General features: G+C 36.0%; 1 protein-coding gene across 1 annotated transcript in view; it reads right to left on the reverse strand.

Annotated features, from left to right (window-relative positions):
* Positions 1–6,875: 6,875 nt before the first annotated feature.
* Positions 6,876–18,425, reverse strand: part of RAB11FIP2 (RAB11 family interacting protein 2) — a 29,206-nt gene continuing 17,656 nt past the window's right edge. The window contains exons 4-5 of the mRNA XM_039709073.1: positions 12,021–12,066; positions 6,876–8,421 (exon numbers count right to left, since the gene is read on the reverse strand). Of these exons, the coding sequence (XP_039565007.1) occupies positions 8,194–8,421; positions 12,021–12,066 (274 nt within the window). The 3' untranslated portion in view covers positions 6,876–8,193. The remainder of the gene's footprint in view (positions 8,422–12,020; positions 12,067–18,425) is intronic.

Genomic DNA, 18,425 nt, shown 5'->3' on the forward strand with positions numbered 1-18,425 from the left:
AGTTATAATAAAAATACTTACCAGAAAAACTACTCTTCAGTATACACCAATTGAATCTTAACTCTGATCACAAAATTCTTTTGCTTTTAATTAGGATTAGTTCATTTCTCCCCACTATTGATGGATGTTCCTTTCATCAGTCTCTCAACTTCAAATTCACACTATTTCTCAGTACTCTGCGTGTGGATTATGAGGCCAATTACAAGAGGGTCTCAAACAGCAGTCACATTAATCAAGTGAAATATTACATGCATTGTAGCCAAATATAATCTGGCCACTAAGAAAAAATTCATAAAAGTTTTTAAATCAGAAAGCATCAGGAAATAGGAAGTTTTCTGTCTGATCCTGGAAATATAAACAAGCCTGGTATTCACGTGCCAACTACTTCACAAACAGCAAAAAGCCAGGACCACATCTCACAAAGCATCCACATTTTGTAACTTGGTCCTTACAAGTAGCACCCAGCACCTGCTGCAGACAGATCCTTACTCTCTTGTCCTTGAGTTATTAAGAAATAAAAGCAAATTTGATGTTATCCTGTTGGACAAAGGAGTGCCTGAAGCTGCATGCCAAAATCAAGCTGCACTGCAATTCAACACGAAGGTTTGCACAAATTTTTAGGAAATCCTTACTTCTCCCAGAGCTCACTTTTAACTTTTACAAAACACAAAAGAGTCTATCAGATACTTCGGCTTTGTGTACTTTGGAAAATAATTTGAAGTCTCACAATATATCCTTACAATTTAAAATAGGTAACTGTGGTAGCTTTTGAATCATAACTATAAAATATTGGAGCACATATCTATAAAGGAATTAAAACTATAAATTGCATGAACACTTCAAATTGTTTCTTGTTATAGAAGTTTAATTATTTAGTTTAAAATAGCATGTAAAAACTCCTTAAAAATAGCATATTTAAAATGCTTATCCAAATGCAATTGCTATGCACAAGGCAAGACTTTTCTTTATGAAAAACCCTGACATTTTGTATTTTGTGCTCCAGTGTTCCTTAAAAATAAGAACTAAGTAATCTACAATTAGCAAAATATAAGCATATTTAAGCTATGAATTATAAGTTAATGAAATAAGCTGCTTTAATGGGAAAACATTTTATTAGGAAATGGAAAATACTCATAGCTGGAGAGTCAGCAGTTGCTTTTAAAGGATGCAATTAAGCTGCCATTATTTTGGCAAAGCTCTGGTCTCAAAGAGGCAGATTTTCCTAATGCATTGTAGAAGTCCTTGGCAAATTACACAGTATTCATGAAATTTAAATGGAGACCCTTGATGTCTCCTGTAAAGATGTCCCAGGGAGTCAATTTTCAAGGAATTCATAATGTGAGCAGCAAGTTATCGGAGAAGGAGACACTCAGCACCTCGGAAGGCCCCAGATAAATGATTTAGAGCAGGTGATATGACACATTTTGGCCACTCCACAGGACCCTGAGCCAGACACCCACTTCAAGTAACAGCAGAGGAAACCTGGCCAGCCACATGCTGCATACCCCAAATTTCCTCAGACACTTCCTAACTTTCCTAGGAATGTGGTTTGTTCAATCTCTGAATTTAATACCAAGTGTCAGCAGGGCTGAAAAGGCAGAAGTGACAGCGCTGCTTCTGCCCAACACCTGTCCCACACCTAAAACTCTGAGAATTCATCCCTCTGATAAATTCCCACTTTCTGGGGGTTTTCACCTGCCAATAATCTTGCTAGTAAGGGATGCTGTATTACCTCTTCCTGTTACCAACAGAACCTGGCTCATGCTGGGCAAATAAATCCCTTAAAATCAGACTCCTAGCCCTACCAACCTTTTACTGTTGTTGGGTTTTTTGGATGCCCGAAATGGAATCTCCCCAGTTTTGCTTCTACTCATTCCCTGCACGTCACACAGCAGACACTGTTTGGGCTGAAACAAACAAAACACATCCCACAAAGTTTCTCCCCTTTTTAGTATTCAGCTTCATTTAAACGTTGCATGGCCCTAAAACCTTTTTAAGCTGCTTACTTTTAAAGTATAAACATGTCAGTGTTTAGCCACGGAGGGTACTTTTCTGTCCTAAATCATCATCCATTTATCAAAGACTGATCTACATTACTAAATGCTGTAAAAACACATTATAAATACATTGCAATAATCCCCATGTAATAGCCACTGGCTTCCAGCACTGAAAATACTGATATTTATATAAACATTACACAATCAATGCCACACACTTTCCAGGCTGGGCTGCACTCAGTGTGGTAATCTTCTCTCATAATTGCTCAATAAGTAGTAAAGCAAAAACAGCTTCCTTTAGCAGATAGCCTTATTCCTATCTCTTATAAAATGGCACTATTACAAAACAATCCAACAAATAATCTAATTAATTAATCCAGAAAAAGAGATGCATTTTTAATCATCATTATTTATAACTTTGCAAACATGCCCAGTGTTACAGAAAAGGGCAACATATCCCAAGTGAGCTGCAGCCAGGACTTGCACAACACTCCCATAAAAACAAATCAAAATAGGGAAATAAAATCCTGATTTTTATTTTGTGGTTCCATAAAAAAATAACTTCAATAAGTCCAACTGGTGAGAGAATTCTCCTTAATGATACTTCTAGTTTACATCTAATTTCAATAATTCTTCAACTGCTAAACTATATTTAAAGTATCGTTGAAAACATTTATTAAGGGGTTGAGATGGTTAGTAATGACAACTCCAAAGACAACTTCATGCTGGGGAAACTGGAAGCTGTTTAATCCAGTTGGGCTCTCATATCATCAGTAGGATTGTGGCTGGTATCAGCTAACAACCATTATGCCTCTGAGGGAGGGAAATGGTGTGGCTCCCTTTTCAAACAGGCACAGGAGCTGAGATTAGTTACCAGATGTGAATTACAGATGGAAACTGGTATTTAACAGGCAGTGTGCTGCTTTCCCCTCCTGTCCTCATTCCTCAGCTCTCACACACCAGACATTGCAAAACCTGTGAGCCATGGGGAGACACGGCTGATGGGATCTGTGTAACACCACCTGCAGTCCATGGCCAGCTCACACACTGGCTGTGATTCCCCACAGCCACCACATTCCAGGGACACCTCTAAGAGAAGAACTCTTTCTAAGCTTTCTAAGCCCACAGATGTATTGACAAAGGATCTGCTCACAGAGCAAACGGACTGTGAGGAATCACATCCCTGTGGAATTCAAAGCTCCAGGAAGCTGGGTGGAAGATTCACAAGGCTCTTCTCCCAAACCAGGACTGCTCTCATACCTCCTCACCATCCAGCAAACCTCCTGTTGTCAGGGGACAGACTTTGCTGTTTTGCTGCTTCATGGAAAAGAGAAAAACCTGTGAGAGCATTGAAAAAAATACTCCTGGGTAATGAGGCAGGATGCTCCAGTTTTCTGGCTGGGTTTTTGTTCTGTCAAGTATTAAGAGAAATAGGTGTCATGTTTTCCATATCGGAATTTGCACAGCGTTTGTTCTCATGCTAAATGCTGCTCTGGCCTGCAGTGCAAAGATCTCCTGGTAATATTTACACAGCCATGGCATCAGAGGAATAGTGCATTTAAAAGGATTGCAGATACCATACTAAAAAAGACATACAGATTGGGACATTTAAGAACACACAATTTTTTTTCACTAATTCGAAGTTTTAGACATTACTGAAGAGATTTCCCTTAATGACTACCCTGCAAACATCTGGGATATTCATTTAGAGCTGTCCCTAAGGAAATACCCTCTCTGTGGTCTGAGAGCCTTAACACCATGGAGTTTAGGAGTCACATGCTTTTCATAACACAGATTAATGTCACAATTCAATAAATACTGCAGTAGTGCATTGTGGTGCTTTATTAGTGTTAGACATGCAATATTTATTTAATGAACAGAAATTAAAATATTAAGATAACATTTTCATCAAATTAAAGGATCTGAAGTTGCAATAATGGAACAAAAATAAAGTTTTTCATGCATTCTAAGCTTATAGTTCTCACAAGTGCATATAGTTATGATTCTGTACCATTATTAAATGTAGACAAACTACCATTGATTGCACAAGACAAAATAAACCCCTTAAGTTTTATAAGTAGTGATCCTATCTTTTACAGACTTCCTAAATAACCTGGATCTTCAGCTTTTTATAATACACTGTAATACATCTGGAAGCTTCTAAGATGAATAGGAATGGCTTGACCACTTGTAACATACAGTGGTTTCCTCAATGCAGAAATTATGAAAGATAAAGCAAATGCCCACCATGCTTTAGGAGACTGTGACCTTTTCAACAGAAACAAATCTCAAACCCCTTCATAAACAGATTAAAGTGCTACCTATTGCATATTAAACACTTCCAGTGACTGTATTGAAATTTTTAAGTAACAAATCCCTGAAAATAGGGTTACCTACTGAAAGTGCTGACAGACCCTTAAATCTAGCATCATGAACACAGCAGAGCTATAATCCTTCAGCAAGTACTTCAAAGAAGGGGAAGTTAGTCAACATGCTCTAAATTCACCTTTGTGAAAGCCCAGCTAACGCCTCTATCATAGCTACAACAGCAATGGTACAAAGAGCAGAAAAGCATCAGCTCACTTTACATACTTGATGGAGGACAATAATCTTTCTTTAAAGCTGGAAGCACAAATAAACCCCCAGTGCAGCAGTAAACACATTAAGACAGCAGTTCTGTTTGTTTTAAGATGCATCCAAGAAAGGGCATCCTGTACAGAAAGAAATGCAGGCTAGTACCTAATGAGCACGATTTTCAAAAGGTCCCTAAATCATGAAACCTTTCTAAATACAAGGCAGCATTTCCACAGCTGGAAAATTACAAATAGTTCTTGACACAGAGCCAACAGCAATAAATGCAGTTATAATGTAGGGAGAATGCTACATTCATCAGGAGGTGGAAAACCAAGCTAAACTTAAAATACAGCAGCAAGAGGTAACATACATAAATATTAAACATCCTTCATGAATGGCAGAAAGTTTACATTTCTGCCTTACAACATTAAAGTATGGCCTTCATATTTGTCCTTTTAAGTAAGCAAAATGCATGGCAGAGCTGTTTCAAAGGATAATTTCAAAATATAATGCATGTATGGATGAACTCTTATCCTAATTTAGGAGAGAAAATATCAAAATAATATTGAGAATTTCAGAATTTTCGTCCCTATATTTTAAAGGGCAAGAAAGACTGACCACAAGTGGCAAGTTTTTATGGGTTTAAAATGATCTGCAAGAAAGTCTACAATTTTATCCTATAGGAAATACAGAACTTCCTTTGTTTTCAACATACAAATTACTCTGTATGAGAAGTTTTCATTTGAAAGCTGCATGGTTCAAAAAATACATGTGGGGTAAAGATGCATTTCAAAAATAATCTCAGAATATAGGAAAATGTTAACATTGTCTTTCAAAGCAGAAAATGATGTGTATGTAATCTTTCAAGGATTGTTCCAAAAGTAGCCTGTATTTTTACCTGTAAACTCTATAAAAATATCTTCATAATTGTTAATGTCCCATCCTGCCTCTCTGTAACTCTACCTTTTCCTAAATTGCATTTGTTGTTCTCCCCTCTTTCTTGACTAATTGTTAGAAACAAAAGGTGCTTTTATTCACTCAGAGATCAGATAAAGACTAGATAGCACATTCAAAGCTTCACTAAATTTCTTCACTAATGCACAAAAATTGATCTTTTCGCTACCTTTAATCTGCTTATCGTTCTTGGTATGCAAATATGTCAAATGATCTGCTTTTAGTCAATTATGCAGTTTGATATTCTACATTTACATTCTAAAAGAAGTGATTTCAGAGGTGCTAAATATAGTAGAGTTTTATTTTAATAATTATAAGCTGGCTTGCATGTGAGAGAAGTCACTGGAGCACATTCTCTGGTTAGTGCAGTTGTTAATCCTCACTGGTGTGGATGATTTAAGCACTGTGGATACTAGAGATGGTCTCATACCACATAGCTGAAAATGAGTGTGGAATTCAAAACTATTGCAGAACATTTCCCCATCAACACCATGAGAAAACCACTGGCTTTGGCCAAGCATTTGAAAATGTTTAAGAACTTTTATGGAAATACTGAGTAACTGAAATACATCTCGGTGTAATTAGAAAATTAAAACCTAATTGAGTGTAAACCCCAACTTCTATCAGCAAACATACCATGAACTAGTACACGACCTTTGGCACTTTGAATATATTACAACAAATTTACAGTCATTGAGATCTGAAGTGGGTCAAAAGAACATTCACGTGGTTTCTGAGGTACCAAACTTGATGCATCCTCAGGCTGACAAAAGGGAGACTGCCTGGTGTGGGATGGATTTCTGCACTACAAAATGCAAATGCAGAGCTCTACAGCTGGGCAGGGCTGGCACCTCTCAGGATCCATCCAGGCACAGGGATCCACACAAAGGGATCCCACAGGTGGGTTGGGAACTCTGGCTGCACACAGTTTTGGGGACAGCACTAAATGGGGATTGGGAGGTAGTTGCTAAATAAAAGAAGAAAGTAAAGGAGAAAAAGCCAAAAATAAATAAATGAAATGTGGCAATATTTGTACAAATGAGTTTTTTTGTAACTAGAATACTTCTGTGCTGTCCTACAATACTAATGGCATCAAAAGCAGTCAGACAGAACTTTCTCAACCCTTCCACATATAAGTATTCAAAATATTACCAATTTCTGCAGTTTTAAAAATGAAAATGTATTAAAATATTTTACAACAACAACAACAAAAAACTGGAATTTAATTTCAAGCTTTTTTGGTCACCTCAGCAGCAGCCAAGCCATGGTGCTGTAAAAAAACCCAAGAGATCAGGTGCAGAAAGAGAGGAAAAGACAATTATCGTAAATCGAAATCTAAAATATTCTCTGTACATGTTTCAAATAACATTTTACTGTTTCACAGCAACAGAAAATCCAAGTAAGACTCTTATTAAGGAAATTAAAGTTAAAATCTATTCATCTTAATAATTTGAGGGTTCTCCTGCAGTATTTCCCCCTTATACCTTCATCGCTATTTTTTCCAATTCATTGAATAACAGATACCTTTTTCATATATCATTTTACAAACAGTTATTAAATTATCAGGAAGATATTTACTACATTCTTCTTTCATTTGCCTCAATGAGAACTGACTTTTGGAACTATTTACATGGAATACAGACATTTTTAATGAAAAGCCTAAGTACTCTATATGTGTTTAAGCAACATGGCCTATTTCTAAAGGCATATACTTTCATTGTCATAAGATTTAAAAAGTTAAGACATATATATCATGTAAAACTCAACCTTAAATTGATTTATCGTGTCTATTTAAGTCAGCCTCTCCATTTCTGCTACATTTTCATGGCAGTAGACTTTGACTGAACGGAAGCATTCATTTCTTTCTTCCACACTTGAGTTCTCCAGTTGTACCTCTGACTCTGTGAACACTGTTCAAAGTACTTTTAACACATTAAAAGGCATGCAGTAACTTCATACAAAAAAACCCTCAGAACAACTTTATGTCATGAGCTCACTACCAAAGTTCACTCATTATACACAAAATTCAGCATTTAAGTGTAAAATAACTGGTTCCAGCATGTGCCATGACAGAAATGGCACGGGGTTTTTTTTTTACATTGTTATATAAAAAGCACATTGTATAGAATACAGCATTTACTCTGCAAGGATTGTGCATCACTGTTTTCCTCTAATATGTGCAGGACTACATTCCATTGCCACAAACCACACTTAGGTTTAGTAGAGTACTACACTGGATTGAAAACAGTGGTCTTGATGGCATGCTGCAAAAAAAGAATCAATATATTTGCCTAATACCAATAATCATTCAAGAAAACATTCATAACAGCACAGGCTTCTCTGTTGAAACTGCCACATGGTGAACACTAAGCTATTATATAAACTGCGTGGACATATTTATTATGTATCATTAACTCTATTTTAAGTATTCTGTACCTAAATGTATTTTCAAAAAGAAAAAAAGAAGTTACTTAAGTAATCTAACATAAAACAACTTTTGGCAGCCCCTGCTAGTGTTTGGACTAAAAAAAAAAAGGAAAAAAACCCACACCATTGTCCCTCCTCCCCATTTTGCTGGAATTTCTTAGGAGAAAAGGAATGAAGAGAAGACAAAACATTAAAATGTGATCTCCTTCCACTAATGTATTCAGCAGAAAGCAGCACTATCTCAGCTTTTGGAAAATTTGCCAGCTTTGCGAGAAGGTTCATATGGCACTCTGAGAATACTGGGGGTTTCCTCCATCACCCGGACCAGCAGATTGTCAATGTAATCCTCCAGCTCACGGATGTGGGTGTCCTTCTTCTTGAGCTGCTCCTTGTGTTTCACCAGCTCCTGCAGAACCTCCTCATAAGTGAGGTTTCGGTATCCTGCAGTGGCATCGAAAGGATTTCCTTCCTGCAGGTAAGTGGAAAAACACCAGATTTTGTTAAGAAGTTCAGTGTCTCCAGAAAATTAACTGGTTATTGCTTTTTGTGTTTCTCATGTGCATCTCTTGACATGAAAAGCAATTTCTTTCAGCAACACCTCTGTTTGCTGCAGTGCTTTTCCCTCCAGCACCCCCACTGGAGCAGACAACTGGAGATGGGCTGCCCATGAAAATTTCCCACTCTGTCATCTCAGGAAAAAAATCTTCTCAGTGAGGTGGACACACAGCCAGTGTGTCAGATTTAGTGACCATATGAGCAGTGACACAACAACAGCTGTCAGGTCCATTTTGGGAAACCAACCCCCTTAATTATGGAATAACAAGAGAAGAGCCCTGAGAATTCAACTCCTACTGTAACTTCTCTGAGTATTTTCCTCTGGAGAGCATCACAGCAAAGCATTTATTCAGCTCTAAATGACATCAGCCCTCATCTGTCTTTCACATTCATATTTGTAGTCACCAGTTGTTCTCCAGGCCTTGGCTTCTGAATCACATAATAAAACTTTCAATTTTAAATTGCAGGTGAAGGCAAAAGGTTACATCTTACTTGCACCAGAGCACTTAAGGCAGACATAAATGTGTACTTATAAAAGACCTTGCTTGCTTTAAAGCAGGAGAGGCCCAGAATTAAGCAGTAGGGAAAACAGAATTGTTTCTGCAATGATTTCTGATGACTCAGTACGTGAAGGTATTAGCAGAGATGGACAAATTAGTCATCTTAAAAAGGACAACATGTAATCCTAAAGACTGTAAACCTGAATGTCCTCTTTTGTGCTGGTTTATAGAAGTACTAGCACTGTTAGACATGTGGAGCAGTTTGCTTCATCTCATTCAGAAATGAAAACATTTAGAAGATATGAAGCCTACAAAATCCTGCACTTCTAACAGGGCACACGAGATAGCCTTTGTTTACAGTAGAAGCATGTCATTAAAAATTATAAAGCTTGCACAACTAAGAAGCACAGCACATAATAGTCATACTCGTTCCTTTTCCATGCCCCATTCTTTGCTTCCCATACAGCTCCATATTTGCACATTGGCACATGTCGACCCATTAAAATATGCAGCTGGCCAAAGTTTTCAAAGGAACCTAATTAAAAGTGATGGTGCCCTGCAAATAGGCTGAAGTGTGACAGATCAGCTCTCTCCATCAATTATACTCTAACAGTAGCTCTCAAAAATATGTGATTTTAAGGGTTTCTCTCTGCACTTGAGACATTTAGTGTCACATTTATGGATGTATAGTCAGTATTTTAAACGTACCAAGTTAAGGGATTGTAAGTAATCAGTAACTGCCACTTTATTAAAATGGCTAACCCAATGAAATTTATAAATTGGTTAGCAATCCATTTTCAACAAGTAGAGAAGAAAAAGTAACTTCACTTTGTGGTCATATTCTTAGCACATTTTCTTCTACAAGAAGGAAGTAAAACTTTCTCTTTATTAGATTTTATACTCTTTACTAAATTTTCGTAGACACTGGAGAAAATGCCATTAAACACTTACATGCCTGAAATATAGGGTTTGCCTAATTTTCTGATTTGGCAAAGGAACAGGAATTAAGGTGCAATGATGACTTTAATTATGCAATCAAGTTTACTGGAAAATTATGTGCAATATATATGCTTTGAAGACATTTTATCATGCACATGCTCCATACACATCTTAATTATGCAAGAAAATTCCAGTAGAAGTATGCTATCATTTAGAAATTAATATTGTTAAAATTAAGATTTGGTATGTTCAGCTTGAGCCAGTAGGTAATATTTAAATATATAAGGAACACTTATTTATTTTGAAAAATAGATGCCACAGTTTTAATGCATAGGAATAATCTTATAATGAATTATTAAGGGGGAAAAAAAAGATTCTAAACAAGCCATGTAAAGAATGATTGTCTCAGCTACAAAATCCTGCTGGGGTACACACTGCTAGCCAGAGGAAATGACTGATAAAATGAAGGCCTGGCAATCCCTGATCATCTCCTCATTGTTCTAATGAGGAATTCTGCTCTGGGAATGTCATCTAAGCTACTTTCACATCTTTTGTCCTACTTACTTCATCTTCCCTTCAGTTCTTAATTAGGCCTTAAAGAGCTCAAGCTGCCCTTTCAACTGGCTACTGCTCCCATTTAAACACTGCTTTCAGAGACAGGTGTTGGCATCAGAGGAGAAGACACACAAACATAATTACTAAATAATATGCACAAGGAAGAAATGTAATAACTTGGTGAGGGCTAATATTACAGAATCTAATAATAAATTACTTCAAACAACTTAGAAAGCAATCCTGAATATTTAAAAAGAAATTCAAATGGTTTCATTCAAAACTATGGTTCAGATAGAGTTTCTTCCCCACCTAATTTGTATTTTGCATTAAATGAGCACCACCTCATAATCCTATAACAGACATTTAGGATGGCTGGTATTCCAAAAGAAAAATCATCAAGGATTTCTTTTATCACCTTTAAATCCTTTAAATAAAACAATTCACATCTTATTTCTTAAAAGAACTAAACTGATGCTTTTACCAGCAATAAATTACATGATTTGCAGTAGTACATTTGCAAGCACATAGAAACTGTAATTATGGTTACTTTACAGACAATGGCTGCTAACTTAAATCAATTTTTTGATGTCTCTTTTTGTCAGAGATTAAGTGACTGCCTGGTAGAATTCAGTTTACTATCTGATCAAAGGCAGCCTTCAAATACTCTGACATCTCCCACCAGCTACTTACATTATAAAAACTTGGGCATTTACAATAACATCAAATGTTATTACAAATCATTTACATAAACCAGCAGAAAACAAACAGTACAAAGTCATATTTGCTTGTGAAACTTGTTTTCTATATATTTCAGAGATTGAAAACAAACCCACTTTTAAAGATGTCATCTATTCACAGAACAAATTCTAGTAAGACCACATTTTCCTTCAAACAAAGACACTGTCCAGGCAATCTGTGGATTATTTTTTGTCTTTTCTTAGTACACAATTTATTCTCAGTATTTTTAGAAACAAGAGCATTTTGAATTATACCTTCTAGTATTTCTAATTTTTAGTGTTTTCATCTGTTAATTTATTATGTGTATTATTAATCTTACCATATATAAGGTAATAATTTTAATTTTGATCTTCCTTCTAAAGACTGTCCTCAAGTTTCTGATTATAGTGATGGTAAGCTCCTGTCGGGTCAATTAATAAATAACTGCCTAATGCAAAGTTCCTCACCTGACCATTACTTCTCTAGAGTCATCTAAACCATTCCTAAATTCAGGTTTTGGGTTTTTTTTTTTGCTTTTTGTTCAAATAACTAAATATTTCCTTCTTCATCATATCACAGCTAAACTCCATACTGAGTGCAAAACTCTTCTTTATTTCCAAATTTACATTAAGCCTGTGCTTTTCTGCTTAGGTTTTCTGGATATGTCAAAAAAAAAGAAGAAAAAAGACAAACCCCAACATTTCCATATAAGAGGTTAAAAAAGAACAAAAGCTTATAAGCTTGTACAAGTACCAATTAGTTGGCATTTACTAATGGCTTTCCATGACATTTCATAACTCACCGTTTTTTTCCTGAGATCCTCAGAGCCAGAAGGATTCACATTAAAACTGTGGGGGAAAAACCATACCAAACAAATATTAGCAGGGCACACTTATTTGACCAAAACATCTGCTAGAATACAGTACTGAATAAAGTATTTAATATGGTTTATTTTCTTGATTTGTTAAACGTAGAAAAACAAACTATTAGAAATTAAAGGAAATTTGAATATATTCCTTGTTCACAATTCTTTGTATTTTTTTGTCAGCAAATTTGAATAACTAACTAAGAAATGCAAGGAAGACTATTATGGATTTGGCTTCCTTATCTTTCCTCTTATCTCTAGACTTAGCTTGAGCTTCTAAGCACAGAGTGCTACTTTAAATGAAATATCCTAGAAACAGGTTCCTGGGATGAGATTGACAAAAACCAACAAGCAAACCCTACAGACTAACACGTATTTCCAGCTTTCATGGCAGCTCCCAGAGGACAAAGTTCCTGCAGAAATTCCAGTGAGATCACCAGCTAAGGGCTGAAAAGCCATCTTCTGTCAGCTACACTTATTTTGTATTTAAAATTGAGTAAACAATCTATTATTTTATAAACTTAGTGATTATGTGCACATCCAGAAAGGAAAGCTCTTTCATAATGTTGTTGATACTGATAAAAACAGCCACTGTCTAAATATCAGGTTTAAGAAACTGTCCACACGGGCTGGTGTAATTATTAGCAAGTATCTTTAAAAATCAGTGATGCTGTGTTCTTATGTACTTGCCACAGCAGGTTTGGAGAGCAAACATTCTCCAAAAATGTGTTCAAAATCTGGATATGGCTCACAAATATTATTTACTTGGTAGCATCACAGCAGGCACATTCTTTCACAACACAGAATCTGTTTTGTTAGACTGCATGTACTGGCTTTGAGAGTGATACTCAAAGTGTGACTGAGAGATACAAAAAACATATATATATATTTATATGTATATATATATAGGGTTTTTTTTTAATTCTGAAGATTTTTTTGTATTAGGGAACATGTATTTTGATAGGGGTTTTTTTTAATTGTGAAGATTTTTTTGTATTAGGGAACATGTATTTTGTGACTGCTAACCACTCTGTTATCTGAATTTATAAACCACATATTCCATGGTGTAAAAGTGGAAGGGCAAAACATTTATGAACTAAAAAGATGTAAAATATATACATTTTATATATATATACATACATATATGTAAAGAGTTACGAACTACAAATACATAAAATATAAATGATAATATTTTTCTGTAAAGAATTTTTTTTTATTTTAAAATCTCTTTTTTTCACATTTTCTTTTTAGTCTGTACACGATCTTTAATTCCCAAAGCAGACAAACTTTTGCTCACACAGAAATCCTGTAAACCATCTGAGGGTACTTGACAGAGACTGGATTAGAGGAACAGTCCCAGGCAGACACCCAGAGGTGTCATTAAGTCTGGCTAATTCCCATTCCACCTGTGTGTAACAGTGATCCCCAGCAGCCTGCCCTGTTTCTGGAGACCCCTTTTGAATGAGGGCCCTTTTTCATGGGGCATTGTCTGCCCAGCCAGAGGCAGGGTCCCTCCCTCCCAGCTCCTTTCAGCCTCACTCCGACGTGTCAAACACATGATGAACTCGCTCCATTCATGGCTGCCTTCCCTGATCCCAGCACAAAAAAAATGAGTTAACTGAACTGGATCGAATTAGCCTGGTGAAAACCAAGAATGTCTCTATTTAACGAAGTGTGGCGTTAATTTGGGATATCTTTCTTTTGGGACTGTTTCCTCATGTTAGACAAGATATAGAATAATGCAGCCTGACTGCTCAACTGGGGGGCTTTCTGAAAGGTTAAAAAAGCAGGATCTTTCACTGCCTTGAATGACTTTATAGTTTCTGTGAAATAAGTTCCTGGACTCTTTTTCATAGTGGCAGCTTATAATGAAAGCAGCAGTTCTGACTATGAGAAGCTGCATTTCGAAATTAGAAGTATAAATCACTGGCAATATGGACTAGTTGTTTGGGGGTTTTTCTAAGCAGTAAAAAACCTGCAACAATTTCTGCAAAATTGTGGACATCTTAACTGCAATTTCAAAAGAGAACATCTGCGTATTTTGCAAGAAGAAATTTGAATACACTTGCAAAAAAAAAAAAAAAGGAAAGCTATTCAAATATTCCCCAATAAAAATCCAAATTATATGAGGGCTCTTACTCACACTTTAAGGAGATTTGTAGAAAATATAATGCTTTTTGAGGAAGAAACAGGTGCTGAGATTGCATATAATATAATTTTTCTAAATCAAAGTGTCTGCTCCTCAGCCTTGCTGAGCCCTGCAAGCTTTCCTGCCAGTGCCCCAGCCTGAGGTGAGTGTGAGCAGATGCAGACTCCCACCACTGCACCCCTAATTCACTGTCTGAGGGGCAGGAATCACCTCAAAAAAATATCCTATAAAATTATGAATGCAAACAATTGATGGAATTGTCTGGTTGGTGTATTGAAATTCACGAGAGCATTTATTTTTTAATTTGAATTTCATCACAATAATAGACCCCTAAAGTTACCACCTCACTCAATTACTGGCAATAATTACATAGAACAAGCCCCTAGGACTGCAGCCCATGCTGTACAAGCAGCACAAGCTTCCTCTGAGCAGCCCAAAAGCATTCTGAAATCATTGAACTGAACAATTATAAAAATAACATTGTTTTCTCCTGTGTTACACTCACAGTTCATAGTGATAGTATTAGTTATAATCCAGTCTCTGGGGATTTTCCCAGAGTTCAATAAACTGGCAGGGATCTCCTGCTATGGAAGAAGTTCCCATGTTCACAGCTTGGGAAAAAATGTATCTTTTTGGATTTTTGTAGGGGTTTTTTTGAGTGTGGCTTACTGTGAACAGTGATTGTGAAAAACTGGCACTGTGGGATTCTATAATTATTGTTTGTCAATTACACCCAAACTAAATTTGCTCAGTTTACAAATAAAAAAGATGTTTCTTTTCTAACAAATGGACTTTTCATGTGCCTTACGTGCCTCCAGGTGATATCTCATACTGATTTTTAACAGTTTGTCTCTTAGAAGTAATAAATTTTCATTCTCTCAGATCACCTCCAAGGAGCTACTAAAAGGGAGGTAAATCCTACCAGCAGATTAAAAATCAACTGCAGTAGGATCGTGGAAGTGACACTGAGCCCCCAACTTGCACATCACTCCCACCCCTCTCTTGCCAGAACAGATTTCTCCAATCCAGCACAATTAGTCCTGTCCCCCATTTCACTCATCTGGGAATTCAATTAGTGTCCTTGACAGTTACTTTATATAACAGACATTTTTACCAGATTAAATCATATCCATTATTTCATTGTTCCATGTTATTTTACAGCTTTGGATATAACCTTCTTTTTACATTTTTCTTGAATAGTAAAGGTTGTTTGAGTGTCTGGGGTTTTATTGGCTTAGATTTCAATTTTAACTCATCTGAGATGAGAACTCTTTTCTATTGTCCTGCTCCTGAAGTGATGAGAAATAACAATAATATAAACTAATAATGGACACAGATATAGTGCAGTGGTGATTCTAGTAGTAGTAGTAGTAGTGATTCTTGTAGTTTGGTTTGCTATTTCATAATCATAGCAAGCATATTATTTTATTGTTTAAAAACATTTCATTAGAACTAACTGAAACTTTTTTTTGATAATATCTTTTTTATGGTAATTAAATACTTCCATTGCATGTTGATAATTTACAGTTTGTATAGGAAGAATACAGTGGAGTTGAGTTCAGGATGTGTCACAAGCTCAATTTCATGACTGCATCTTACAACTTTGTCTATTGAAATTTAATGATAGTTAAAAATTCAAACATCAGGTCTAGTGGCTGCATAAATATTTAGCTTCTGAATGCCTAGAGCTTAAAACAATCTTTATCAAATCTTTCCTATAACCGATTTAAACATTTTAGTGCCATTTAGTCTGACAACATAATGAATGGGAATCAGACTCCTAAATTTGCTCCATGGAAAGAGTATTTTCTTAAGGACCAAAAGCTTTTTACTTCTCTTTTGCTATTACTATTAGTTACATGATAGTAGTGTATACTATTAGAAATTAAAATTAGGATATTTAAATTAATCATTACTATTCAAAGTATTAAAATTTATGTTAACCCAACATTCTGTAAAATATCTATTATACCAATGAGCTAAGTGTGAGCTTTCAGTTTCTTTCCTTTAATATGAAATGTCTGCACACAGGTAATTAGCAAAGCTCTGCCATATTAATTTTTCACTAGAGTTGAAACTTCTATTCCTATCCTGCTTCTTGGTATTTGGACCAATTCTGACTACAGTGCTGATGCATTTTTCTTTGGATTCTCACAACATATATCAAAATCTTGAAATATTAGGATGCCATTTAGGTTATTACTATTGCACAAGGAAAAAAAAAAAAGAAAAGAAAAACAAAACCAAAAGAAATGAATAAAATCAGATACAGCTAATGAATTTCAGAAACTTAGCTTTCCATAGAACGTCAGCCTGCTGTGCCTGGCAATGCAGAGCTCACTTTATATTCTGAGAAGAAATGACTGCCTTGTCTGGCAGCTAAACAAGTACAGAATAAGCATCTTACCATCTACTTTGCAATTAGATTCTGGGGAACATCACTTAAGACACTTCACTGTATAAATTGCTCTGCTGTCAAGCCTTGTTCTGTGGCCTTTTGGAGCTTGGGTAACCCCAGGAGGACACAAAAAGATCAGGTTTTGTGACTATCACTACCTTCCTTGACTAGTTAGAAATCTAAGTATATAAATATTTCTCCTTTTACTAGGAGCTGTGCTATAGCAAATAAGTTTTTTTCTCAAGAGACCACTAAAGAGTTGTTAAACTAAAACTTGTGCCAGGATCTCCACTAGAAGACCTTATTATTAGAGATCTCAAGTCAACAACAAAAAACCAAATCAAACAACCCTAAAATTACATTTTACACCGAAACTTACAGACCCATTTTTTAATTATTAAAAGAGTAGAACTAATTTTTAGTTCTTATAATGAAAGAGTAAAAAAAACGTGCATTGCTTTTACATAGTTTCTGCAGTTATTAATAAGGAAACAATAGAACAAATCATTCTTTTTTAAAATGAAATAGAACAGGCAGTGCGTTTTTCCCTTGGGAAAGATATTATGCCTTATGCATCCTCTCAAAAAAGATTTCACATGCCCTAATGTGCACCAAGAGACAGTGAAAGCTTGAAAAAATCTTGTCATGCAGCCAGCAGGATGAACTTTCCTAACAGTATTCCTAAAACAGTCAACTAATTAGGAGTGACTGATTGCTGGTGAGGACCCTGCAAAAGTGAAGATTAATACCAAGTATTTCTACAATATCCCTCAAAGAGTTGATTGCTCCAGCCCACCTTAGTCATGTCCCAAATGCTGTGACCATGCTTTGTAAGAGCTTTGCAAAAGATTTCATTATTCTCTTATCACCTGCAGTGATCTTTTAAATCAGATTATAACAGTCCTGGCAGGACAGACTAAGAATCTCTGCATGACTCCTGCTTGTTTTGGAATTTCTCTTTACCTTTCATGTACCATCAATGTATTTCTCTTGTTGAAATAATGTTCCACTGACAGCTTTACCACACTGAAGGAACAAATATTAACAGTCTAGAGTACAATTAAAGCACTGTCATAGTCCACCAATATTCTACCTAGACTGTAGATTACAGTTGACTAAAGTCTAGTCAAATTTCAGTAGAGAACTGAAAAATAATTATTCATTTCGAGAAAAGCAATGCAGAAGCACACTGTCCTTAAAATAAGACAAGCTAACACTGACAGAGGAAACAAAATTTGAAAATACCATAGTTCACCTGGTGTCATTGTTAAGAAATAAATGTGTAAAAATGTCTTAACAGACCTTATTGCTTTAGCAAGTACAGCAACATCTAGAGAGCAACATTTCTGAAAAAGGCATGTGAAAAGCAGAGTGAGTTGCATTGTACACTGGATTTCCTATCTGGCAGTGAAATACACAGCCACTACAATCCTTTGCTCTCATCAGGCAACTTTTGGGGTTCATTCCAAGGGAGCTGTTGCCAGTAACTCTGCAAGATTGAAACCATTTAACAGTGACTTTGATTATGCTGAAGTTATTGCACTAATAACTCACCCTCAGTGTGGTTTGGGATAACAGGTTTTACTTTAGAACTTCAGCTGACTCGAGATTGGCACCTGCACTACTGTCACAGCTCCAGTGAGAAGCAGGAACCCAGAGGAACACTAGGATGCTGCAAAAGCTTCTTTAACCACCTGACCATCACACATTCCAAAGACTGATGTTGCTGAAATGTTGCAGACATCAGCTGTTCTTCAGACTTATCAATTTAATATGAACCAAACACATCGCTGTT

Source organism: Passer montanus, unplaced genomic scaffold (assembly GCF_014805655.1).
Source record: "Passer montanus isolate IOZ18808 unplaced genomic scaffold, ASM1480565v1 scaffold21, whole genome shotgun sequence".
In the NCBI taxonomy this organism is placed as follows: domain Eukaryota; kingdom Metazoa; phylum Chordata; class Aves; order Passeriformes; family Passeridae; genus Passer; species Passer montanus.